The sequence below is a fragment of the Haliaeetus leucocephalus genome, unplaced genomic scaffold, assembly GCF_000737465.1.
Source record: "Haliaeetus leucocephalus isolate CR32 unplaced genomic scaffold, Haliaeetus_leucocephalus-4.0 Scaffold295, whole genome shotgun sequence".
Classification (NCBI taxonomy): domain Eukaryota; kingdom Metazoa; phylum Chordata; class Aves; order Accipitriformes; family Accipitridae; genus Haliaeetus; species Haliaeetus leucocephalus.
This window is the reverse complement of record NW_010972731.1, coordinates 6,067,615-6,095,284: the sequence shown is the minus strand read 5'-3', so window position 1 is coordinate 6,095,284 and position 27,670 is coordinate 6,067,615. Positions and strand designations below refer to the sequence as shown.

The 27,670-nt window shown below is 39.7% G+C and overlaps 1 protein-coding gene across 6 annotated transcripts in view; it reads right to left on the bottom strand.

Moving 5' to 3' along the window:
- Nucleotides 1-4,447: 4,447 nt before the first annotated feature.
- Nucleotides 4,448-27,670, bottom strand: part of WIPI2 (WD repeat domain, phosphoinositide interacting 2) — a 23,592-nt gene continuing 369 nt past the window's right edge. Inside the window, exons 2-14 of one of the 6 annotated variants that reach the window (XM_010570315.1) lie at nt 26,455-26,519; nt 18,656-18,738; nt 18,490-18,570; nt 13,821-13,990; nt 12,461-12,557; nt 11,756-11,853; nt 11,211-11,303; nt 10,337-10,407; nt 9,299-9,406; nt 8,380-8,544; nt 7,289-7,396; nt 5,965-6,095; nt 4,448-5,150 (exon numbers count right to left, since the gene is read on the bottom strand). In XM_010570315.1, the coding sequence (XP_010568617.1) occupies nt 5,038-5,150; nt 5,965-6,095; nt 7,289-7,396; nt 8,380-8,544; nt 9,299-9,406; nt 10,337-10,407; nt 11,211-11,303; nt 11,756-11,853; nt 12,461-12,506 (933 nt within the window). In that variant the 5' untranslated portion in view covers nt 12,507-12,557; nt 13,821-13,990; nt 18,490-18,570; nt 18,656-18,738; nt 26,455-26,519 and the 3' untranslated portion in view covers nt 4,448-5,037. Of the gene's footprint in view, nt 5,151-5,964; nt 6,096-7,288; nt 7,397-8,379; nt 8,545-9,298; nt 9,407-10,336; nt 10,408-11,210; nt 11,304-11,755; nt 11,854-12,460; nt 12,558-13,820; nt 13,991-18,489; nt 18,571-18,655; nt 18,739-21,848; nt 22,245-24,802; nt 25,428-26,454; nt 26,520-27,670 lie in introns of those variants that run through there. The other 5 variants (XM_010570316.1, XM_010570313.1, XM_010570310.1 and 2 more) reach the window with 5 other exon arrangements.

Here is a 27,670-nt window from a genome sequence, read left to right as displayed (position 1 = left end):
GAGGGAAAATTACATTTGCAAGCAAAATGTGCCAGGAGAAACTCAGCTTGCCCTTTCCCAGTTTCTGCAAAACCCAAGCTGATGGTGTCTTTCGAGAGCGGCTACAAAGCACAGCTAGGACTGAGGGCTTATTACTGCTGGTGTTTTGGTTTGGGCCACAGAGTACAGAACACACATAGCGTCACCCTGATCTTATCTGGCCCCATCTCCAAGCAGCAAACAAAAGGAAGAAGACACAGAATACTTATCACAACACAGATTTAATTTCTTAGGCAGTTATAAAATTACAAAGAGCGATGGGCTAGCAGTGAGAGCCAGACACTTGGTGAGGCGGAATGTTAGACAGATTTTTCCACTTATCGACACAGATACTGAACAGATTAAGTGAGCACTGCAGGATGCAGGGTTTTTTCCAGGTGAGGAAGCAAACGCAAGAGCAAATAGATCCAAGTAGACAAAGGGTTGAGTCAACACCCCATAGAAACCCAGAGCTACAGGTTCAGGAATAACTCCCCACTCCTGAGAAATGAGTCGGACACATGCAAAGGCAGCGCAAGGGGAGTCAGCGTACAGATCGCTGCAGCTGCATGGTCAAGCCACAGCACTGGGACATCTGTAACGAGCACAACTGTAGCTATTTGCAAGCCAGAATAAAAACTTCTTGTCCGTTATTTTCAAGGCAGTGTAAGATGAGATTTGCCAATTTGAAGAGTGTTAAAATGAAGGCATGTCATGGTTAGAAAAATAGGAATTTGCTGAATTCCTTTGGTTGTGCAACTGGAATCTGAAACGATTTATTTACAGTCAGAGCCATGCTTCCTTCATTGCAAGCCTTTCACAGTGCAGCACAGATTCCAGAAAAAGAAAGGCCTGCTCTGCACATGTGGAAAAGGCACTCTGCCTTGCTCTCAGATGTTAACAGGTTAAATCAAGGTGACTGTTAGCCAGGACAGCTGGAGCACAGAATAAAACTCTCCAAACCTCTGCAGTGATCAATCCCCACCAATGCTTTGGACAAAGACTCCTGTCACTCTGCAAACAGCAGCAGAGCATCTGCACACACAAGTGGTATACCGAATAGCTTGGCAACCTACAAAGAAAGAAATTCTACCCTCTTGCTGCATGTTGCTTTGGTGCTAATGCCATTATTAGAGCCAAGAAAGCACAGCATGGGATGTAACAAAGACTGCTCTGCTGATCGGCTTCTCAGGGCTCTAAGCTAACCTACTCATCGAGCTGGTGGCTGTTCAGTTCACTCCTCCCTTTTTACTATTACGCATAGGTCAGATGCGAGTTTCCTCTGCGGAGACACCTGTCGCTGTATTAAGAGTCTTCTCATATTTGTGTTCAGGCAGACTTGAAAAGCCACCACCTCTACCCCCATCCTCTGTAGAAAGAGGCCCAAGAAACTCACTTGCGTAGGACCTGAAGCAGCAAGGTACACGCACACATCTGATACCAGAGGGAGCACTTGCACAAATGTCTTGCTGAACAGGGCCACAGAAGAAACAGCTTTTACTAACCTCTTTATGCTTTTTACTTCCTCCTCCTCTGCCAGGCCCAGCCTTTCAACTGCTAGATTTGTATCTATCACTTGTATTTTGGAAACAGTGACATAAGAAGAGACCAGAGCAGATAAAAGCTTTCTGCCTCAGAACTTGAAATACTAAGTAGGGTAAACAGACAGATGTCGAGACAGCAGCAGAGTATGTACACTCGCTACCTATTTGCACATCAAGAGAAACAGCTCCTTCCCTACGGTACTCACTGGGAACAGATCCCACTGCAATCTAAGACCTGAGTTTAGGATTCCAAGTTTGTAAGTGTTCCCCCCTCCCCAGCTTTGGTTGTTTCAGTTGTCTATCTCTGCCCCCAATCCTCTACTGACTTAAAAAGCTATCAGGAAATGCAGTCTGTATCTAGAGAGTGACACAGAACACACACCTTCCAAGGAAGGTCAGTCTAAAAATGAGAGGGGCTGTACAGGTGTTCCCATGCGGCATGGCTAGAAGCCCACGGCCACAGCACAGGGGTAGAGCCTCTTTGGCTTACCCTGGGGAACCCAGGGCTGTTAGACCATCAGAACAGAAATGTTTAGACACCACCTGATCCACAGAGCATAACAGTGCAATCATATGCTCCATACTCAGGTGAGGATGCAGCTGCAAACAGCATTTCTAGTATGTTTAAGAAAAAAAGCCCCATACATCTTTGTGTCATTGGGATAAAACCCCAACCTGAAAGGCTTCTAACTTTGGTAGCATACCACAACAGGGTGGTTACTGAGGGCGAAAGGCCATCAGAGGGAAATGATATTAGTCATATTTTATCTGAGAAAAAGTTTATATCCTTATAAAATAAAGACAAACTACTGTCACCACTCAAATACACTGTCAGTGGGGACCAGAAACCACCTACTCCACCCTACTAGCTTCCATGCTGGCTGATCACTAACCCCAGAATATTAATACTTTTGCTCTCGAAAAAGATTTTCCCAGTTACAACAACAACAAAAAAGACAGATACTTTAACTGGCTTCCAGCTTCTACTTAAGAATGAACCAAGCAGGGCATAGCGATTCAACAGTCAGTGTGTGGCTCAGGAGCAGGAGCATACTACAGCATATGGAAGACACAAATACAGTGAATACAGGATCTCCAACTCACCTGTGGAAGATAAGGTGTGAAAGTTAAGAAGAGGGTAAAATTAGTACAATAAATGTTCTCATTTTTTAGCAGTAAAAGTTAGTAAATACATTAAGGGGTATCTTACTATGTAAGATGGCCTTTGTTACACTCAAGAGTTGTAAAACTTGTGTGCTTAGGAGACCTGTGTTACTTATGCCTGTTTACTGCTAACTCTAGTTGTGGCGTCTACGCCACGCCTCCAAGTATGTTATCAGGAATGTTACCAGCTTTAGTCTGGAACGAGAAGACATCTGACAGTTCCTGAGCAGTTCAGTTTGCCAGCAAATCTCACTGAGCTTATTTATATTTACTCCAAGACTTGTATTTTACTCTGCAGTTATGAGCTCCACAGCAAAACTGATAGCACTTGCAGGAAAAAAAAAAAATCCAGACCATGGAATTTAGTTGCCAGCCAAAGCTTAAAGTCAAAAGACTAAGTGAGATTTCAGCATGGCTCAGTGGTTTGCTTTGAACATGCTGGGTTCTGGAGAGAACACCACAAGCCACACCAGCCAACTACTTAGGACAGTCAAGGGTTTTCAGTGAATAAACAAGCCTGATCCCTTCTCTCCCACACGTGCTCATATAAGAGCATCTTCCACTCACACAGACGAACAGTAGCCTCACTGACACAGGCAGCTCTCTTGGTAGGGGCTACCATCATCTTCTGCACTTTTAGAGGAAGGGAAAGCCCACCTGCCCACACAGGGCTTTGGGGACAAAGACCACTGCCTGCTATTGCTTGAGAGAAGACTTGTTAACAGTACCAAATCCTAAAAGCACACCACTGTCTAGTTGTGGTAGGGAGTTCACCCATAGCTGGAGTACTCAGCTTCTCTCCTTCCCTCAAGATCTGCAACTTCCTTGTCTTGTTTTATTTCTTTGCAAGCAGTCAGTAGAGGGAAAGGAAGCAACCCACACTGCTACACAAAAGGCAAAGCAGGCTCATTTTGGCAAAGGAAAGTAACACTCACCAAGTACTTTGCTAATCACTTGCTCACTAACTGTTATCCAAGACTTAAGAGAAGGCACATTACAACCCTAAAAATAGTCTGCAGCACTGCTCAGCCTTGGAAAGCCCTAGCCAGGGTCAGGGCAGTTAAGGATTTATTCCAAAACTGCCAAAGAGACAACCAGTCCTTGGAGTGTATCACAAAAGGTACTCTGATGAAAGGGGGGCGGGGGAGGAAAAAAAAAAAAAAAAAAAAAAGAGAGCAGCACTGTTATCTAGCAGAAGAAAATAAATCTTTCAAAATCATTTATATTTACATTAGTATCTGGAAAAAAATCATGAACCTTCAACTATTGGAGCCATACACTCAGCCCCAGACTGAAGAGAAGCAAGAATTGAGAGCTATGCCTTCCAGCTGAAAACCTTAAGGCTGTTTAAAGAGCAGGGCTGCCATGCTCTGCAGGGACTTCCCTCCAGCCTGACAGATTCCTTGCTTTGGATAATTTAAAAAAAGTATAAAAAAAGGTTATTGCTACTCTGCCAAGGAAATAAAGACAATCTACAGGAGAGAAAGAAAGTGCATTCCAAGACTTCTCTAAAAAAATCCACAAGCTTATCAGCCACTATGGGCTGTAGACACCCCAGTACTAAAGGTGTACAAACAAGAGTCTCTAGCAATTCCTGCATTCTAGCTTTCTTCCTGCAGCAATTCCTTTTCTTCCCTGTAAAGGCACTTTCTATATTCTATATCCTTACGCAGGGAAACACTTCCAGTTTTCCAGCCCAACAAACAGAACAGTCCCACAAATACACAACATTCAGAAGGAATTTTAATTAACAAAATGGTCCAGGAAAGGGGAGGGAGAACCCAAAAAAACAGGCCATTGCATTTGAAAGGTTGCATGTCAGTCACTAGGTATGCCTGCAAGCCCATGCACAGGAAACCATTTGGACCTTTGTCAGTGCAGAACTAGTCTCAGCTTCCAGAACCACTTCTCTACTCCTTCCTTATATAAGCTAAATATTATATACATATATAAAAAAAATACAAACTTGAGTTTGTTATAAAGTGGCTTCTCTCTCTCCCCCTCCTATGCTTGCTTGGCACATGAACGCATGCAAAGCTAGTAGGCTCTGAGGGCTGCACAAACAGCAGGTTTTGGCAACAAAAAAATAAACACAGCTAAAATAGATAAGCAAGATTAAAAGCCACTGAATTGAAAACCATATATTTTTCCAATTGTATAGAATTAGAACTACAGCTACGACTTAAAACTGTAAGAGTCTGTCATCCTCTCTCCCAACTCATGTCAAAGTTCATAGCAGCATAACACGAGATTCCTCAAGAAACATCAAGCCAGTGTTCTCTGCTTCAGGAGTGAGTTCACAGGTCAAAGTTTAGTCCGTCCGAAGGATCATGGGAGGATGCTCACTGTCTTCATCCAATCTAAGTGAGTTGGTTTCATCTTCCAGGCAAACTCCACCCACAGCACCCAGGTCATCCGTATAGGCTGGAGAGAAAGGAACAAACAGTTGGGGGATCAGCAGCACAAAATAAGGCTTGGATCTAAAGTGAATGATTGGAGCTGAAATAGCAGACATTACTTGCAACAGTTTCACTGCTACCCTATGTTTGCTTTCATCATGATCGTGCTTCTCCAAGCCAAGAGCAGTTTATAATAAAAATTAAATTACTCTGAGTGTGTGCAACATGTACTTGTGCTTTGGGCAGGCTGATGTTCTTAATCTCCACCCATGCATTACAGCTGCAACTGCAGTCTTGAGGCTATACATGCAGACAGTCCTTCCTCTGCAGCTGAAGCACTGACCTGAGTGCCATACAAAGATGGTAGAAGCTCCACTCGAGCTGCAGCATTAAGCAAATTCTCATTCTCTCAATTTAACAGAGCAGCAAAATCAGGCTAAAAGGTCACTGTTCCCGTAAAGGAATGGTAAGTGCTCCTATCAACCTTGTTAAAAAAAAAAAAGGGGGGGGGCTATAGTTCAGATACTTTGCATGAGGTCTGGATGCAGGACTCCTGTACGAAATAGTTATCTTAGGGCATTTCTAGAACCATTTGGCAAGTGCTGCAACTATCACTAATCATCCACAATTCAAGACAAAGTTCTACTCAAAGTAGCAGAGATGTACAGTAGCCTCCTATAGATGGATCAGTCAAGTGCTCTTTTCCTACTGCTCACCAATGCTCCACATCACACCCACAGTTATGAAAAGCTCAGTGTCGAAGTAGACAAGCTCACAGCCGTCTAGAGAGAAGCAATATGCAGAGGTGCTCTCTGCTCCATTTCCAGCCTTCTCCTTACCATGCCTTGTGGGTGAGGAAGGCACATATGTACCTTTAGTCACAGCAGCACTGTACGTCTGCGCTACCAACGGCCGGTCATGGGATGCAGACTCTAGAATTTCGTTGGCTGGCTCCATACTGCCATCAAGCCTACCAAGCAGAGAGAGGTTAGCTGGAGAGGTGATCTACCTGGGCATAATACAGCTTTAGTTGACAGCTACAGAAGAATATCTCATTAGATATGCAAGAATAATACATATACATATGTAACAGGAAGAACTTGGTCCCTCCATTCCAGAGAACTGTCAAGATGGCATTTGACAACATTTCATATTTAATACTGAAGATGCATCAGTGACATGCTTGCCTCTGACATGGCATCAGAATCTAAATGCTAGTAGTCGATGCTGTGAAAAGACTCAAAACAACAGCGCATGATTAAAAAAAAAAAGTAACCATTCCAATCTGCAACATTACAGATTGTCTTTTGAGCTCTGTCCACAACATAAGCGGTTGCTTCATACACATATAATAGAAAACCCTATAGTGAAGGTATTAAAGTATTTCAGAGATTAAGAACTTGATAAAAACTTCCCTCTGAGACTTCATTTCATCTACAAGTGAAACAAGAGGTCATACCTTAAAATGATCAGATAAAGGTATGATTTTTGACTAGTATTATAGATTGGCCAAAGCTGCAAACCTGAATTATCTTCATGAGTTATCGGCGGCTTTAATCCTATGATTGATCATGTAACTAATCCAACTATATTACCGTAGCTTTTCATGTCAAACATTATTAAAAAATAACAATGCTGGGTCGTATTTTCCTTAAGTGTTCTACAGTACCGCTACCGAACATTAGTTGGCTGGCCTACATGCAAGGAAGTTTAATAAGGACACTGGTAAAGAGAGAATACAGAAAAATTCATAGGCCAGATTCCCCTCTGCGAAGTCAGAGCAACATCTCTTTCTCATCTCTGTAACCGCTTCATTTATTGATGAAAAGGATTCTGTCAGACGTTTCAAGTTCTTGTTTAAGTAACTCAACTCAAACTGCCAAGAGGAAACAGGATCATACAGCTAACAGTGATTGATCCTTCACTGCGATCGGACAGTGTTAAGTTTCTGCTGGTAAAGCGGTGCTTAATGTAGTAGATACTAGGAAGGAAGGCGCAGGGGGATTCTGAAGTTACTCATTCATGTCAGAGGTCTGGAAAAAGATTAGTTTAAAGAAATGAGCTGTTCCAAGTTAGACTTTTGTACAACAGAACTACGTTTAAGAACAAACTGGATTTTGTGAACAAATAAAATACAACAGTCCTCAGCTAACATGGACTTACTTGTGCTGCTTCATTAGTGTGCACTCTCCTCCTTCTTGAGGGTCTAGGTTGTACATGTAGAGATACCCATCAGCAGCTCCCACCAATAAACGAGGGATCTTCTGGATTCTAGAAAGGTTTAGGGGAGAGCAACAAATTAATAAGAAGAAAGCACACTCTCCTCTCCTCCCATGATTTTATGCCATTACTTCCCACACTCTTACTCGTAGACAGAGAACACTAAGTTAGACAGAGCACCTAGGAAAAAACTGTGCGTAAAAAAAGGTAAGGCATAACCACACTTCGGGGCTAATGGGATGCCACAGAAATTGAGCAACTTCTATATAACCCAGTAAAACAGATTCAGAAGTTACCACCCTGTTACCAAGCTTTGTGCAACTCCTGAGACAAATATTCTAACGGGAAGTATTTACTTATTTCAGAAATGTTACAAGGCTTAACTATTCCTTAAAGGGTGCTTTGAGATCAGAGGAGTGGGAGTACAGACGTGAAGTCAATTTAGCATAAAGACTGTAAAACCCCCACAAAATAAGCTTACTACCGCTCAGCTTATTGCTTTGGTAGCTGTGCCAAATGGCACCTGCCTTTGGTGAAGACAGATTAAAGATTCTATTTACTCCTCAAAATTAACTTTAATGAATGCTATGCTGTTTCAGAGACAAGAACAACATGAACTTGCTTTCAAAGACATCTTTAATGGTTAGTCTGGATTGCCTAATTTTGCAATTCACTAACACAACACACAGTATCACTCCCCCTAGCACTAACGGAAGCAAATGGCGTAAGCCCATGGGTCTGTTCTCAACACTCTTCTTTCAAAATTAAAAGACATCTTTAAACAACACTTAGAAATAATCTATTCTCATCCAAATATTATGCCTTTTCCTCCTCCTCTCGTAGGACTGTGAGGTGTTAGCTCTAACACATTGCTCTTGAACGGGAAGAGGATTTGAAATGATTACAGGTGATCCATCGCTGTGTGTACTACCCGCCCTGCTGGAGAGGAGGTTATGTCCTATAGTGTCAGCCTCTCCATAGCCCAACGTGGCAATCCAGTGGGTGATGAATGCAGGCTCAATTTCTTTACTCACGTGGCAAGTGCACAGATGTTTTTGTGCCCACAGAACGGCAGGCGGACTGTAGCAAAGGCTCTACCCTGGTTGAACATTTCTGTTACTTGAGAGGGCAGATAGCTTGTTGAGGCCATCAGCACTTTTCCAAAGTAACCTGTCCAGGTTGTAGGCTCTTCCTGAGGTCTACAAATCAGAAGAGAAAAGTGACTGACTTTGCTTTCACATTAGAAAGGCGTGTAAACACTCTGAAACGTTTTTCTAAGATGTTAAGCAGCTATTTGTTTCTCTTCAGAAATAACTAACACCCTTGAGAACTCTAATGCACTCCATTTATGCTACAGGGCACAATGTATCCTACAGTACCCTCAACCTGTTATTTAAGCATGTTTGACTGTAACCTGATACTTCTGCTTATAAAACTGCATTTCATAAGGTTCATTATACAAAAGCAAGATCTACCAAAGAGTGCTACACTTCAAGATTTTATTCAACTGTCTATTACTAAGCAAATCATTGTTTCCAACAACTTCCGCTGAAATGCAAGTTAAGACTGTCCACTAAAATCACAAATAGGAACATTTTACAAGCTGATGCCTTTTAAAGCCCTATAGGCAGTTAGAAGGCATTGCTGAGATAGCTCTTCCCATATGGATGTGAGAAGAGGTGAAATGCAAATGTAACTGAAAATATTACAGCCGCTCCACATTCCTCTGCCAAAGATGGCCAATTTCTCTTCGGCAGAAATACCTTTTCTGTTCACCAGGAGAACAGTACAGAGCTCAGCCACAGTTGCTGATTCGTAAGTGACTTCTGAAGCCCTTTACTTAACAGAAGTATTCAAAAGAAGTCTGTCCACACTTTGGAGAACTCATCCTGTTGAGTATAGTTTATTTTAAGGCCTTTTCCTTGAAAAATCTAAGGCAACTCTGAAACGTACTTTTCTTTCACAGTCTCAAGTTTGAAGATATGCACCGTCTCTGTGTTACTGGATGCAGACAGAAACATGCCATCCATGCTGAAAGCCAACGAACAGATGCTCACACACCTAGGGGGCAAAAAAAAGGAAAAACAATGAAGCATTATTTTTGACATTCAGTACTGTACCAAATGGTGTAAGAAGCAAGCTAGTGTTAACTAACTCATGGGAATTGACTTAAATGAGAATATTACTTCTCCATTTTGGTAGGTAGGAGTCTTTCTGCACATTCACCACTAAGGAGCTCCATAATGTTCACACAAGCTGTACTGCAAGAGCTTGGAGGAACTGTGGCTGCATGGTAGACTCACCTGCTCTTCCTCTCCTGTCAGAGATTGCAGGTGACTCGCAATTAAGCTGAAGTATTTGGCTTAATTAATAATTAAGCAGATTTCTCAAGTCACCACTGCTTCGCAAATAAGAAAAAAAGAACATTTCCATAGTAAGTATTCTGAACGCTCTGATACCTTCTTAAAGCCCTTCAAGAGCAAGATCCCCATTAATGATGTTCAACTCTGATGTACACCAGATATGGGGGGTTAATTAGTAACAATCTGAACTCAGTCTTACCTCTGTATAAAGTACAGTAGAAATAGAGTTGCTAGTTACCACAAATCATAGTACCATTTCACAATGGCTATCAATGATCACAGCACTAGCAGGATTTAGAAGAGAGAGAGAATATTAGATGTACTGCCTCCAATCGCCATTAAGAATACAATTTATCTTACAAAAGGTGACCCACTTTAAACAAGTTCCCTCACCAATAAATTTTTAAAAGGCAAGAAGGAGTACAGTTCTGACAGGATTGATTTATGGATAGCCAAGCCCAAAGGAGTGAAACTGGAAGACATTCAAGCTGAAACTGTCATAAGTGTACAGGCAGGGATGAATAGAGATGAAAATACGCAAAAATCAGGATGCCAGCTCAATTGCAGAACATACTGGAGATCTACCATACGGAATGAGCTTCAGATAATTAGCCCAGTTGAACTTTACCTCTTCACTCCCCTTCGGAATTCAAAGAGTTTCTGTCCCTCTGGAATGGAAAACACTCTTATTACCGTCCCCTGTAAAGAAAAAAAGAAAAAATTATTTGTTTCACGTTCATTCATTGTGTATTAGCTCTAGTGAGCAGAGTACAATCACAAGCAGCAAACCATTTTGCTGTTAACTTATTGCTGTTGATGCACACCACATACTAGCATGAAATATTTATGGAGCTTGTTCGTAGGATGTGTTTGAAGAGCAGAGAAACAACAAGAGGTGGGAGCTACTAACGTAGAGAACAAGCTATGCATCAAGAACAGCCCTTCTTATCATATTTGATCATGAAAATGACCACACTAGATGAGTACCACAAGCACAGTCACCTGGATGTCTTCGTGTCTTTATCAGATGCAATCAGTTACACTTTTATATTCTAAGCTTACTACCCAAAAAGCAGAGGCTTCAGACTTTCTAATTTATACAATTTAGATGGACAATTTGTCATTGTGTGCCAAAGACTGGCAAGATACTTCTCTCTGGTCTGACTTTAGCTGTCTTGTTTTCATTAGGAAGACAGCATCAAGACAAGACAACTAATTTCTAGCAAGTATCCTGCACTAAAGGGAGAAACACTTAGAGGATTGCCCTGATTACAGCCAGATTAAAATGTATTTATTTAAATAACCTTATTATCCAACATTTCACAGCATGGAAATTGTGTCAAATATCATTAACAGTTCTTAACTTAGGTTTGCCATTATAACTGTAAGCCTTCTTTTTTGGCACTCGCGCATGGAATTCTGCATGCTTAAACTTACTTAAAATGCTTAGAAACAAATTTCATTTTTATCACTGTTGGCAAGTCAATAAAAAGCCACGTTACCTTTTCTGATGCAGTGGCAAGTTTAGTACCACTTGCGTCAAATGCCAAAGCAGCCAAGGGACTATCATGAGCTGGGATCATATTAGCAGCTCTCTGCAGGAGTGAATCAATAAAGTACAACCTTAGTACAGTACAGGTTAAAAGCTACATGTTTGCAGCTTAAGACTGCATATTTAAGAGCATTCAAGGCAAATAAGGGTCTTAAATATTGAAGCTGTTGTCCATAAAGTGTTTCAGTAATTGCTAAGTACATAAAATTATCACTGAAGCATGTGCATAGAGAGTACAAGCAGTAGGATACTTAAAAGACAATTAAAACAGAAATTACTTCACTTCGCTCCACCCATTTGCCCAACTCTACTCAAATCTAATATTAGTGTCTGTGTTTTCTTTGCTGACGTTCTGCGAAGCCTAGCTATGAGAGATACTTCAAACTGATGTAGGGGAACCTGACTGAGTGTCTAGCAATTCCTCTCTGAGCAAGTTAAATCGTTTCCAAAAACTGCATCTTTAGAAGTGGAAACAGCATTCACAAAGATCCTTACCAGATTGATGGTGTCAAAGACTTGTACTTCTCCAATAGTTGCACTTCCTGGATAGGCCAGGTAGCAGTTATCATTATTTATTGATAAAGCACACAACCCTAAAAGGGATGCAGAAACAGAATTAGAAAGAGGCAAATTCCAAGACTTATGCAGCAAAACTTTCTGATTCTGCATTTGAATATTACAAAGATAAATCAAGTTATCCTCACAAGGTATCAACAGAAACAGAACAAGGATGAGTAATCTCAGAGTCAGCCTGCAACATACTTAACTATTTAACGCAAGTTAAAATTTAATATAAAGTAGAAAAGGAAGAATACCAATAGAGCTACAGTAACTGATTAAGCAGTAGAATTTTCCACGTCTGCCATGACACCTAAAGGATTAACCTGATAAAGCCTTTAACCATACCAAGTGCTGGCAAAATCCAGTTTGTATCTCTACTACTTCTTTCTAACATTTCAACACATCCGCTCTAGGAGACTAAAACACTGGGAAGATGCAGTTTAAGGCAGAGTCTGCTATTTGTTCTCAAAAAGCTCACCTGGATTAAATGTGTAGGCTTTAAGACAACACTCATGTATTTAATTCGTTACTTTTATTTGGAAGTGGAATTAACAATGCTACAGTTCCCTCTAGGAAACGTCGTACGTTGACACAGAATGCACCTTTCAGAGTTATGCTATCTTCTAACAACACACTTACCGGCAGGATTGGGAGGTGTCTCCCTGATTGTATGTAATACCTTCATGTCTCGTATGTTGTGTATATAAAGAGACTCTTCCAGACATACTATCAGCCTCTAGACAGGGGAAAGATGAAATGCTGATATCAAACTGGAGTTTACATTAATTTATCAATCCTAAAAAATTGTATCCAAAAAAGCAGTAGGTACCTTTCAACAGAGAAAAGGTTGTACCCACCTGATGGGAAGAAATAAGAGTCTGATAGAAGATACACAAGTTACACCTCTTGACAAGGCTTCAACAGCGCAATACTACACTCGGTCACTTGAACTGACCAGTGCACTTGACTTCTACGCTAGTGCAAATTGATTTAAATGAAAATTATTTACATTACTAGTTTAAGTCAGCAAGCCAGAAACCTTCATTTAAAGCTATTTTAATTCTTATTCTGTACATGCCCTTATGTATTCCTCCCCCTCAAGAGGCCAATTCACATGTGGAAATAATTTTCTGCTTTGGCTAAACAGACAAAAACAGAGAAGACTTTTTTTAACCATTTATAGAGCCTATTACTTATAACCATTTGTGAGGGGCTTTTTTTTTTTTAAACTTTGATTAAATTCTTCAACATCTCATTTACACTTTCATAGACTACATCTGGATGACTAACAAGATGTTACTCATTTAACACTACCTCACTACGCCAAAAATCAAATTAACCAGTGTTTCCCCTTATGGTTTTAAACAGGAATCCCATCCTCCCACACCTGATCTTTGGGGGCAGGAACGGACACTAAGAAAACTTTCTCCTTCCAATGCCATTCTCTCTAGTTTGAATGAACTGGTCGAAGACGGAGAAGTCTGTCTTTGTAGAAGAGCCTACTAATGATTTAGCAATACAGCAAACTATGGTTCCAGGTACTTAAGTCAAAAACTTCACCAGTTCAGTTGGTTGGGTTTTTTTTTATTTTTTAAAAGAATTCAGCAAACTATATTTAAAAACATAAAAAGTGAATAGATAATAATTTTAAGTTTAGGCCTGAACAGAAATTGTCAGTTTCACATACTTCCACATTTAGGATCACAAGATGATTCACACTGGGAGGGATCTCAGGAGGTCTCTAGTCCAACCTCCTACTCAAAGCACACCCAGCTTACTCAGGGCATTTTCCTAAGTAAATACATAAACATAGAACCAAAAATACTTAACGAAATATGAGTACTGAGATGCCATACAGAAGCTACAGTTGGAAAAGTGCAAGTTAATTTCAAATAGCAGTTCTGTCACCAAAGGAAGAGACATCAATCAGCAAAGGAAGTGCCAGAATAAGATCCACAACCCCTTCCTGTATTTTCACCTAGTCAAAATTACTACTCACCTGTCTATTGAGTTTGACAGCCAAGATGGTGTTGGAGTAACTGTAGTTGCAAATCTCTGTCCCCTTCTTAAAGTGACAAACTTTCAGCTTGCGTGGAGCTTTAAGGCTAACTATGGCCACCAGACTACTGGAGAACAGCCTCTCCACAATGCACACATCTTCTGTGTCAGCTGAGGAATCACAATAATGAGGGAAAAATACAGAGGGAGATTTCAGGGAAGAAGAATGATGCACATCAACAGGAAATACTGTCTAAGAAAATACAGTTTAACACCACAAACATTCTGCCGCAACAGCTCAGAGTCAAGGTGGGATGCAGGACAGGCTTTTAAAGAAGAAAATCTACATGGTGAATGCCGATTTACACAGATTTTCTCCCTGCTCCCCACCCTAAGGTGTCATACAAGTTTATGTTTCAGAGCAGAGTATCTACTCCCCCCCGCGCAAAAATGCGAAATACAAAAAATGGCAAATTGTCAAATTCTGGAATTCTACAATCTTCTCTTATCTCTGTAGAAACCTAGGTAAGCAAAGGTTTTTGTTTGGGTTTTTTCTGGTGTGCTTTTTGTTTTGCTTTCAGAGCTGTATTATGCATGGAAGGGTTTTTGATGACCAAAAACATTGGAGTTTCTGCACACCTCTCCATGAGGAAAGAAAGGTTATTGTACTCAAAGAAACTAGCAAACTCATTTGTTATAAGACTGCTTCAGCCTCTGATTAGTATTTTTACATATACCATCTTTTACGTGACAGTCCCTAAAAACAATTGGTACAGGAATCACCAAAGCCCAGCATGTATGCATAGCCATAAAACAGCATTACTTATGTCAAGCGTTCTACTATGGAAGCACTGGAGGCAAAGGAGGAACACAAGCCACCATTCGAAATATGGGGAAGTCAGCAGGAGGGAAGAGAGTACAGGATCTCCGGCAAAGAAGCCCTTTCAGAGCATTCGGTTATAGTACAGTATTGGACCAAGCTGGTTAGGAGTCCAAGTCCCACCACCGGTTACCCTGGCATGTGTGCTTCCCCCTCCTATCCCCTGAAGCTCCCCTCCAAAAGCCCCAGAGACACAGTTTTCACAGCAAGAGAAAACTGGAGAGAGTTTTACCACTCTCTGCAGCTCTCCCATAGCTACCAGCCGCTACTGGCTATACCTGCCCTTCCACTGCAGACCTGAATCAAGTCAAGCAACTTGAGCCTTTAGCCTTGATTCATCAAAACAACCAAATTTTTCAGAAGTCAGTATCTGGATTAGCTCAATGTTTAACACATTCCAAACTGTAAAACTTCCAGTAGGAAAAAAAAAAAAAAAAAAAAATCAAAAAACAAAAAAGCTTTTTTCCTGTAGGCGTCTGTTTTGGCCAAGAGACACATTAAGTAATTAATTGGCACTGTTCTCACCACCAATGACAGAAATTCCCTGAAAAACGTTCTGTCCAACATTCTCAGCATACGACAATGTCATCACTGTGTGACATGTCTGCTTTGAAAGTGCTTTTTCTGGGCAGTTATTTCAAGAAAAAGAACAGAAAATATTTAATGCTCTACATTCTTTTGAGGGAGAGAGAGAAGTAGCCTCCTTATGGAAAAGGAGCAGGTTTATGCTAAGCATTTTCAGTATTCTTTGCAACATAATTGACTTTTATCTAAATCTCGTATTTAATACGGTACTTTTCCAGAGACGAGAAAACAGCTCACAGAGGCTTTGAAAATTCAATTTCCTCAAGCAACAGGGGATAATGCACTTTAGCAACGACTTTGTTTTCAAGGAATTGTTGCCCATTTTCCTGATGCCACACAGAACACATGAAAAAGATATAAAAAAATCTGCTTCAATAAATTTACACGTAGACTTTCAAATGCAGAGGTCCATGTTCCTTGAATCAGACTAGTAACAGAAAAGATTCTCAAATATTTTACAGCATAGGTTTTCAGGTTCCTATCTGAGCCTGGAGTCCTTCATGCTGATGGCATCCTTTTACAAGAGTCAGGAAGAAGACCAGCACCCGGGTGACCCAAAACCCACAATCTGACTGCTTCCTGCTCCTGGGCAAGCACAGCTTCTTTCCCCATTCAGGGGCAATTGTGTTAAGACACAGCTTCTGGGATTTATTACTCTCCAAGGCAGGCAGAACTGGTATTTCAGAGGAGGAACAGCAGCACAGATTCAGATGGAAAAAGTGCTGTCCTATGCTGCGCTGGTGGGAAGCGTAGGCAGCAGGGAAGGCACACAGGGAAGAGCACTATCAAGAACTAAGCAGTCACAGGCAGAATAAAAAACTTTCAACAAGGAAAAAGCTTCAAAGGTATAGACAATCCTTCAGTCTGACCGTAAAAAGATTTGCTATAATACAGATAGTTACCTTTAGAGAAAAGCTTTATGATGGGCTTTTAATTAAATTCACTTTAAAAATACAGGATGCACCTCTGTTCCTTTGTCTTCTAACAGGAAGAAGTGATAAAATCTCTTCACAGCTGCCAAGTCATGTATGCTTCCTAACGAGCAACCACTGAAGTAGAGTACCAGGCTATACTGCACATCCTACATTCAGCTGACCTGAATTAATCATATGTTTAGAAGCACTAGTTAAGTCCTATAGCAATGCTGTTAATGACAGGGGTTTTTTATTTTTCTATACACTACACAAGTGAGCATTGCCAGGAACTCAGATTCAAAATACAGCACAAACATAAAGAACTGCAAGATGGTTTAAGTATCAGCAGTGAGGGGAGAACAAGCAAATACATAACAAGATTACAGTTTCATAAACACAAGCATGTAGCATCACAGACAAGAGCTGGTTAGAACCAGCTAGATTACGATCAGCTGTGCTTTTATTCCATTTTTAATCCAAGAACATGAAGCATGTTATAAGCATTCATTAAGCCTTAAAGCACCCTTCAATCTAATACTTATTTTTACAGGGGGTCAACTGAGCAGGGAGTTAGGCGATTTGTACGGAATCACAGTAGAAGTCAGTGATGGGAGCAGACGAAGAAACCTCCCATTCCTTTCAGTTGTTCTCTCAAACACAAGACAGCTGGGGCACATTCTGTAGTTTACTTTAGACACCTACACATGAACTGGCAGATCAAATATTACAGAAGAGAGGGAGGGGTCCTTAAAAGTGCTCACTCAAAACAACACAAAGTCTTTAGACCCACTTAAACTAAATTGGGAGGCAGGAGGCACATGTCTGGGAGGCTTTAAGCTACCTTTCCCTGCAGAAAGGAGGCACCCAATACACCAGAAGCCCGCCACCCAGTTATCAAGTTTTAAACAGGCATGGTTTGCAAGCCCAAGACTGAAAATTATTTAACTGCATACAAAAAATGAAGATCTCAAATATTTCGATCTGCTGCAGACACTGCATGCCCTACAAGCAAAGGTCAGGACAGGCTGGCTTACACAGCTCAAACCTTCACATTTTCTACTAAATGTTACCTCACACTCTGTGCTCTGTATTTACAGACTTAACACTCATGGAAGAAAACTTACAATATCGAAGAGGTTAAGCCAATACAGGCATCCCAGAACAGTCTGAAGACAAGACTGGAATCAGCAGGTTTAAATTCCAATCCCAGCTTCTTTATCAGTTTATTGCAATATTGTGAGCAAGGCACTTTATCCAATTTGTAATTTTTCTTTCAAGGACTACCTTGAAGAAGCAGTCCTGCAAAGTTCAGCTCAGTCTCTCTCAGTGTGTTTATTCAGTGTCTCGTGTAACAAGATTCATCTTCACCGAGTCTCCTGGGTTGATATCAGGCCAGATACTGTAAGTGCCTAACATACTACTGAGGTCAGGTACGTAAACTCAACAGCATAAAATGGAATTCAAGCCACCGATTAACCAGTACAACCAGACCATGACTCAAACAGGCAGGTGTAGCTGCAACACAGTTTAACCTGACCACAGGTGCCTAATTTGAACCTCACAATTACTTCTCTCCATTGACTGTATACAGAATCAGGCTGTCACCACAGATAATAGGTGATCTGAATCACACACCATTTTCAAACTTAAGATGCCAGAGGGTCAGTTCACTTAGGGTATGGAGTCTGAAGACAAGTCTGTTGTGTAGCATGGTACATCAGGATCCTAGTATAAATGCTGACATCATAGCCACTGGTACCATCTGTTCACATGGAGTTTACAAGAAAGCAAGGATACTCATGCATAGCACTCATATTTTAGTTATTAGCACCTCAAAAAAGGAAAGTCTATGAACTGCTGGTAAAACAGGGGTTACCACTTCTCTCCCACGCCTCCCTCCATTTCATCTCATATCCTACTCAACTGTGACCAGTATTGAGAAGTTATGGGTATTTGGATTATTCACCCTTTTGGACGAGTAAACCCACAGCTATCACGTTAAATATTATTTTTCCAACAGCAAATATTAGGATTAAAGAAAAAGATAATCAAGGCTTTGTTTTCTTATTTGATAAAGGTATATTAGTGGTTGCCTGCCTCAACAGCCAGCATAAAGACCCAAAAGACACTCTCCCACACCAGTAAATTCTCTTTTTTTTAATGCCCAGCTGCTATACAACCTGGCTATTGGACATAAAATTAGAAAAGCAAAGAGTTCTCCTCATAGCTATTACCAAATTTCACAAAATACCAGCTAAATTTAAATACAGAACACTGATATATAGTTTTACTCTGCCAGCAATCAATTGTTTTGTATTTGTGTGATATTTCATCAGATACTTAAGGTTCCTCTTATGTCAATTTCAAACAACCTGTGAAAAAATGAAACACATCTTATTCTTCCCAAATTCAGCCAACTGAGGGGATAAAAAAGAGAGAAAAAAAGAAGATACTCACTGCATTCATAGATCTGCTCTAATTTGTCCACAGAAGAAAGAGAGAAGAATTTGTAGCCTGATTTACTGCCAACTGCAAGGGATCTGAAAGAGAAACAAGCCAGTTAGGAACATAAACTAAATCAGCTGTGATTACCCTTGGACAGATTCTTACCCTATTCTAAAACTCCAGTTGGGTTAGCTCAGTACAAAGAGCAATAAAAACCTTGACCGAAAAAGCCACAATAGACACAGACAGCTTCCTCAACTCTGAAAAAGGCCAAATAGCTTCAGAATTACCCCAGGTGCGGAATCCTGCTTCACATTTTATGAAATGAGAGTTCACAGCTTAATGTAAGCCTACTGTCCAATTCACATTGGTGATTTCTCCACACAAACTAAAAGCTTTAGTGTGGAAGAAAGATGATGACTTGAATAATGTAATGCAAACCAATTACATCATTGCCTCATCATTAGAGGTGACCTCCAAGACCTTTTAAACTGAGCTGTCTGGGGATTTTCTGCTTTTGATACTGTTACGTTCCCCAACCACCCCAAAAGAGCTTTCATATTAAAAAAAATAAAAAGGAATTAAAGACTGCCAACTCTAATTTTCTCTGGTTTTATTTGATGACATTCTAGCACCTCCAAAGAACATTGTTAGGTCTCAGTCTTACAAATACTCATGCCGAATCTTTGATCGGAGGAGCCCTCTTAAAAATACTAGTCACTGATGTTAAACAGATTTTAACAATAGTAGAACATTAAAAAACTGACTACAAACCCTTCTTTCCTCCATTAGTCAATTTTCACACTTAGCTCACAGACCATTTAATTGCTTTTCCAGTCAGAGTCAAAGACAGGTCTTAAATTTTAAGCTAGAAAAACCTTTAGGCTTGTCTTGCAGGTCTTTACACATCAGGGCAGCAGACAATGGCACATTCTTATTTTCCCCTCCCCATGCAGAGGAGGATTTTATGCCACAGAATAAGAAAATTAAGTCAATACAGTTGTGCAGAAATGTATTAGTATGCTTATAGTTCATATATTTCTTACTGCCAGGACACATGGAGAAAGACTAATTAAATTCCAATAAAATGTATTTTGATATGCCAAACTGTGGCAAGTCATTCAATACAAGGCTCAAACCCCAATGCTGCCAGTCAGCCTGCCAAAATGCCCTTCTGAACTCAGCAAGAGGATTCTCTATAATTCAGATGCACTAACAATTAGCTCTGCATTTAGAATACAATACAGATTCCTAGATTTCTTGCTCTTTCCGCATTTTCCTCTCATGGCTCCAAAGTGAGCACTTTTTAAATTTCAAGGTGTTCAGGAGATTAAAAATTGTTCCTCAAGTGGTTTGCCCTCTGAAATTAAGATCCCAAGCTATAAAATCAACTTCTGTATGATGGTATGACCTTCTGTTCTAGAAAAAAGTACAACTGGCACAGTCTGGCTAAGAAATTATATTTGAGAAGGTTTAAACCTTCAAATTAAAATATGCACCATCCAGGCAAGACAAGTAAGCCTCCTCAGATTCAATAACCAAGATATGAAAAAAGCATATTAAGCTTAGAGACAAAGAAGCAACCATAAAACAAAGTTTTGTTGCTGCTCCTCTAAGTCACCTTAGAAATAGTGAATTTAATTTTACTTCAGACAAAATCGGTATGTTCAGCAGACTATATCTGATAAGTTGCCAAAGACGCTTCAGTGTTTTTCCTCAACTACTTTTGTACAACTCAATGAAAATCCAAATTCTGTGAAAAAAAAATAAAACTGTAATTTGGGGAAAAAAAAAAGTAATGAGTTAGCTTTTCTTAGATCATCTACTGCTTCCCTCAAAAGAAAGTTTAACAAAAGAATGATATTAAAACTGTCACTTCACAAAGGTAAACAAGCACTCAGTTGAGTTAAAAATAAATGGAGTCACAAGACTCCTTGCAATATAAACGATCTACAAAAGACATAGGATGATTTCCTTACAAAGAATTCCACAAAGCAGCTATTTGTGAGTGTATTACTAGGCAGAATTGATTCCTGTATTGTACTTGCAGCTTTAAATACAGAATATTGCTGTATCTATGTCTTACTGACAGTATCACTGAAACCAGTAAGGAAGCCCATTTTTCTTGTCCTACCAACTACCTATACCTCGTTTAAATAAGCTTTAGACAATAGCGAAAGCAAGCTGCATACACGATAAAAATCATTAGACTGAGTAGAAGCCAAAATGAAGATGCACAGAACGGACCTTGCCATCCATGGCAACTGCTTTTTGTTATTTCTTTCAGGACCAAGGTGATGAAGTCACAAATCATTTGTTTACACAGAACAGTTTGAGTCAGTATAATTAAACCTGTTTCAGTATACAAGTATAACTGCAAAACAACCCATTTTTCTTCTAGAACAGCATTCTTGGTTTTGGAGGGATTGAGTTTGTTTTGGTTATCTTTTTTTTTTTTAATGTACTCTCAAATTACTTCTTATGAAACTATTGGAAAAAGGCTTTTTATATGTAATAAGAGAACTCACTAGGCTGTTATACCAGCATAATCATAATGATTTAAATCCCCCATCTTCCCCCACAATGATATTACACTTAAGCCCTTAAGACACCTGATAGCTATCTAAATGACCAAATCCACAAAACAAGTATCAAGCCAAAATTACCTCGCCTCCAAAAAACGTGCAACCATATGGGGAAGAAATATGATCAATAATCCATTCAGCTATTGCTCAAATAGACAGTGGCCAACAAGAAGCTACTGTAGTTTATCAGAAGCTCTTTTTACAACATAGGTGTTATGCTTTATTATCACCAATTTTCAGAAGCTGATGAGACTGAAATTGAAAATAAAATCAATATAAAAAAATTGCCTTTTTTCTTCTAACATTATGCTACACACAGGTTTTTTTTAGCTTTATGTGTAGCCTCTATTACACACCTTAGACTGTAGACTTTGAGCTATTCCATCATCAAGGTTGTCTACTCAATACAAAATTACCAATATAGCCATGATTTATGAAACTGTGTTTACCCACTTTTTTCAAAGATAATACTGTAGTCTGATTCAAGACTACATAAATCTTGAGAGTATTTTCAAGAGCGGCTGTCATAAATAATTAAAACTAACCTCATCAAGCAAACAGTGTTATGAGATCTTTCACACGCATTTCAAGATGCTGACATTCTCTCTAAGTGCACTCACCTAGAGTGGGAAATCAGCTGGTTCAATCTCTCTGGCTCTTTAGAAACAAGTTTTTCAGATGGGTTAGAATCACATAGGTTTTCTCTTACTTCTTTAATATACATACAGAAGAAAGAAAACCAGTTTCTCCCCTTTACGTATCATAGAGGACCTTAACTATTAATCAGAAATATTCTACGTTAATCAGAAAGATCCTACTAAGGGTAGCTCTCTCAAAGATTAAAATCAATTGCAGCTGCAGTATAAACACAACTCCATAAGTCATTACTATTTTAAAAAACTTGTTAATTAAACCTACTTTCATTATGATACAGTCACATTATATTAATGCTCCACCTCATTTCAAAACCTATGTAAATTTCCAAAGACAAAACATTTTGTGAACAAAGGCTTATGATGAAAAGGGGGAAAATAATAATAACAATAATAAAACACAAATCAGTGAAATGACATAAGAAAAGAATTACTAAAGAAACTTACTTTGCTTTATTTCCCCCTCCCAAATGTCTGCTGAAACCAAAGTCGTAACATCTCACAAACATGTCTTAATAGAAGGGTCAAGAATGTCATTATTTTGGACAAGAGCTAGATATAGAAACTCATACGTTCAACAGATTTGTCAGCAACACTCTGACAACCCACAGGAGATTTTCCCATTGTTTTTCCATTAAAAGAAAACCAACACAAACTTAAATCTGCTACAGCAAAAGGAGACCAGACTTGCTCATCATTTAACATGCAGCAATAGGCTGGGACAGCAGAAAGTTCATAATCCAAGTAAACATCACTACTCTCAGGCCAAATTCCCATCCAAATTGTCACACACTGAGGAACAGTTCATCTGGCAAGCCCACCTCAGCTGCTATCTCCACTGCAACAACAGCAAGTAACACAACATATGATTGCTTCTCTCAGCTGTCTTCCCTGAGCATGAGAGCTACGTGACTGCTCTTTCCTTCCTTTTTTAATTTACTTTAAAGCATCCTTGGAATAAAGAGCTCTCCTGTCCTCAAGGATCATGGGTGAATGACACCTGAACCTAGGAGAAACAAAGGCAGAGGAGTGAATGCTCAGCACCTAACCCTTGTTCCTCTCACCACAAGCAGTTTACTACGGAGATCCAAACATCACATAGTAAGGGAACTAGAATACAACTTCTGCAACACGAGGCATGCTATACAATTTTAGAGCTACAAGCATTTGCTCAGAACATAAAATGAAACTGATTTATTTGGGGGAAAAAAGGGCAGAATTAAATCAGAAACAACAGATATATGGACTGATACCTGTCACATGCTCCAAACATAAATGAAAGCAGAGACTAAGGAAGACCTTGCAAATAAGGCATACACCAGTGTTTTCATTAGAAGTCCAAACGAAAGGCTTCCTTTTGTCCTTTCATCAGGAGTCTATTTTCAAAACTACAGCAACTATTTTGTTTCCAAGTGCTGTCATGTGATTACTTATTTTTAAAAAAGGCAACTAAAACTTCTCTACAGTCTGTTGACTTACATTATTTCACAAGCAGGTTCTTTGTTTTTTTCCTTCTTTTTTGGCGTTTTGTTGTTTGGTTTTTTTTTCTTTTTCTCTTTTTTTTTTTTTTTTTTTTGTAAATTGAGTCTGAACACCATATAAGTTAATTTTTAAGTTCTTCCAAAGGCATTTCTCTGGGAATATTTGTGTTACAACTTAAAGACTGAAACTTTTACCTATTTTATAGATACATATAAGCTTTGAGATCTTGAAGTTACGCTTTGCTTAAAAAGTTATGAACTTCTATTACATTACCCATTTCCCTTATGAGTTTTAAAGCTTGTATGAGTTTGTGAGGCGAGTTTAATTTTTCATAAATGCATCCACGCTCAGTTTTAGTTGTTATCCCAGAAGCAATACAAACAGCAGTCGGGTTTAAATGGTATTTCTTACCAAATATATATCATTAAAGATCTCCAGCTGCTAAAACATACCTAGCACTGAGATCACCCACAAGCTTCTACTGCATGGTTTTGCTAGGATACCTGAAGTCTGATCGGTTACTTCACTTTCATCTGCAAGCTGGAGCTTCTGCCTCTCAGAGAATGCCAGTCATGCTGAGTTGTGCAATGATTGATTCACTGGGGAAAAGGGCTAGGTCCAAAACAAGCACACTAACATCTTCTGAAAATGACCTTCTGCATGTTTTTACTTAATGAAAACACATTATATCAAAGAGAAGCCACAAACCAACCGCTTCTGCTGCATTATAGGTGGAGTGTTTTCAGGCAGAGTTCCAGTCCCAGCCAATAATTCAAAACTCTCACGTAAATAAAGCTTAGGGCAATATGGAATAAAGAGCCAAGACAACACTTGCAATAACATAGATACTATTCCAAGAGACAATGTTACTACATACAGGACCCATGAATGAATGCTAAAAAGAGTTAAGTGTGGGAAAAACAAACAACTAAAAGCAAGACAGAGGATATCTGCTTCAGTCACCACGGGCTACAACAAGCAGGAAAAGCAACAGCAACTTTTATGTTGACAACATTCTTCTAACTACCAGCAATCCAATTTCCCAAGACTAAAAGCCATCATGAAGCTCATCTCCTTCCTACAGGAGACAACAATTAGTTACCAACCCTTCATAAAGCCTAGGAGAATTTAGCCTGACACCTATTTTTACCGGCAAAAAGTACCATCTTTTTCCTAATACAAGGCAATTGGCTCTGCTGTCTAGGTAAGCAAGACACATTTGAGCATGAGTGGAACTGACACCTTGTTCAGTTGAAGGTAAAAGCTTTAATTCTAATAACAACAATGTGCCCATGTCATTTATTTTCCAGCTTTGTCTGTCAGCGATTTTTCTAATTACTGAAGCACACCTTAAAACATGATGCGAGCTCTACTGACTGCGAAGATGTAAACAAAGCTTGTCTTTCATATACTGGCTGAAAGAATATGCATTTGTTTACCTTGCTCGTCTGGAGAAGGACTCCAGTTACTTATATTACAAGTTGAAAATAAGTAAGCTTTCCAAGGCCCAGCATGAAAAAGTGTAATTCATTCCTACTAAGTGTTTTTCAGCTCTTCTCACCTGGTAAATGGTGATCTTCCACATACATAGAATAGCATACTAAGAAACCCAGAGAGTTGACTTCTTAGTTTCTTGTTTGAATAGAGAAACGAGAAATCACAAGTAGGGAAAAATTAAAAAAACAAACAAACAAACAACCCAAAAAACCCTCCAAACACTTCAGTTTAAAGAACTTATACAACCACTAAATTCTACTCAGTTTAAGAACTAGAATGTAACTTGGTTATTTGGGTCACTTACCACATCACACAAGTGTTTTACTAAGAAGCTGCGCTGCTCGCAAAGACATCTGCAAGACTTGTTTTATACTTACTACTTTTCTTAGAGAGATGTCTCTGAGACATTATTAGAAAGAAGGGATACTTACTCAACATCATCCAGCCATCTCATTTGTCTCAAAGTAAGTGGCCTTTTAAATTAATCTCATGATTTTGAGACAAGAATATGAAACAGGAGCCTTTTTATATTTATGTCATTTCTATAGTAGCCGTGGCACTTCAGGACATGGTTGAATGGTGGACTTGGCAGTGTTAGGTTTACGCTGGACTTAAGAGTCTTTCCCAACCTAAACAATTCTGTGATTGTATAACGGATATCTGAAAATGCAAAAATATTAAAAAATGACGCAATAGACCTAGCAATCCAATACCTTGAATTGCAAAGATTATATGATCCAGACCTGGATACATCACCAAAACTCTCATCAGCTAATTTCAAGGTGCTTTACGCATATAAATAATATTAAAAAAAATTAATCTACCTGCACAATGGACATTAGAATGCTGAATACCAAAAAAAAAAATCAGCTACAGCACAGAAATTGAAGAATACTTTTTGGATATTTAGAAAAACAAAATGGGAAAAGTAGTGAAGTAGCATACACAGTTGAGGAAAGAAATCATTAGACAGTTGTCGTGTGTCCGTCCCCCCCAAACTCAAAGTTAAAAAGGAATCACACTTTACTCTTCCTTGAAGAAAGATTCCAAGGTGTACAAGCCAAAGAAGACCTAGATAAGCTTATATTACGTTTGCTTTCTTTTTACTTCTGTCTTGGGTTTGTTCTCAAGTCAAGCCTGCAGCTCTCTTGTTCAAAAGAAGTTTTTTGACACAACTCAGTGATCTTTAAATATATACAGCTCTCCACAAAGCTAAGCTGCAACTGAAAACAGGCAGTTGCTTTAAGGAAGGAGAAATACTAATGCTTTTAGATCACCAATGTTGGACAGCACAGTTTAACTTTAAAAACTTACATAATGATCTTTATAAACTGCGAAAGAAAGAGGTGACAGATTTTGTAGCTATTATGACTTGTTTTATCCAGTAATAGGTAAAAAATGGATGGTATCAGAGCAAAACATGGGCATGTTTTATATGCACAATGACAGAGCGAGCTCTGTATGGTACTTGATGAAAAAACGTGAAAAGTAGGAGCAGAAGTCTTTGGCTTGAATCAATATACAGATAATGATTTACTTACTAATACATAGAAGACTACTGCTCCCCCCCCCTCATTCATCATAAGTTATTTACTGTTAAAGTCTCTTGTCTCAAGCCTATCCAGCTCCACTTGTTCACCTCTTCACTCCCAACAAAACCTACAAAAGCAAAGAGAGTATTTCCTTCTGTCATGTGACCTTTCTCCTCAATCTTGGCAGTCACCATTAAAAAAAAAAAAATCTTCTCGCCTTCACAATTCCCATATGCTACAGTACATGCTGAAGACAGTCAGAGATCTCTCTTGTAAGGACAAGATATCATTGCTTGTAAAACAAACAAATAAACTGTTAAAAGAAAAAAACACCACTGCACACGTGGATTATGCTCTGTGATGCCAACCTGAGATCATTTCCTCTTACTCACTTCCTAAAACAAAACTCCTCCTTTCTCAAGCACAAGTTCTTTCAGTTATTGCTTCCCAGGTTCATCCCTTAGGTATTTCAGACAGTCGAATCCTTCTTTAAAGGATCTTTAGTGCTCCAATTCCAACTACTAGGGATTTCTTAAATTGAAAAATACTGCTTTTTAATACCCCATATAAAAATTATTAGGCATTAATCCAAATATGCTGCAGCAGTTAAATAATTTGCAAGATGTGCAGCATGAAGCACCTGACCGTTTCTAGAATTGAAACATGAACAAGTACAACTTCAAGGACTACACGAGAAAGGCCTCTTTTTCAAAATCAAACCCAAAAGAAGCATGGGCTCATAAAAATACTTTTAAGCCTAAGGCATACTGCTTCAACACAGACAGCAAGTGAAAGCAAAAAAGCTGTATGAAAAGATAGCTATAACAAGCTTTCGGATAAAGTCTTTGCACCTCCTGGAAGACTTGGGTCTTCACGTTATCTCAGGCCCTCCTGAAAGCTGGACATCAGGAAGCAGAAGCAGCCCTCCCTCCCTTTCCCAATGCAACAGCGAGCAATGCCTCACAAGTACCAGAAAGAAAACCTCCCCAGGGCATCAACCTGGGGGAGGGAGAAGGCGATATGCTGCAACCACAGCTCAAGCAGCCCATTAGCCCTCCGCTGCGCGTCCCTACGAGGGCAGCCTCACACCCTGCAGCTCCACACACAAGCCGGGGGGGCGGTGGGTGGCGGTGGTGGGGTTGTTTCCACCCCTCCTCGCTGCATGGAGGAAGGAGAACTCGGCCCCACTCTGTGACAGAGAGGCCAGAGGCTGCAGCGGGGGTCCCTGCCCTGGGAAGGGGGGGCACCAGGGACGGGGGGCCCCCGCCCCCCCCCCCC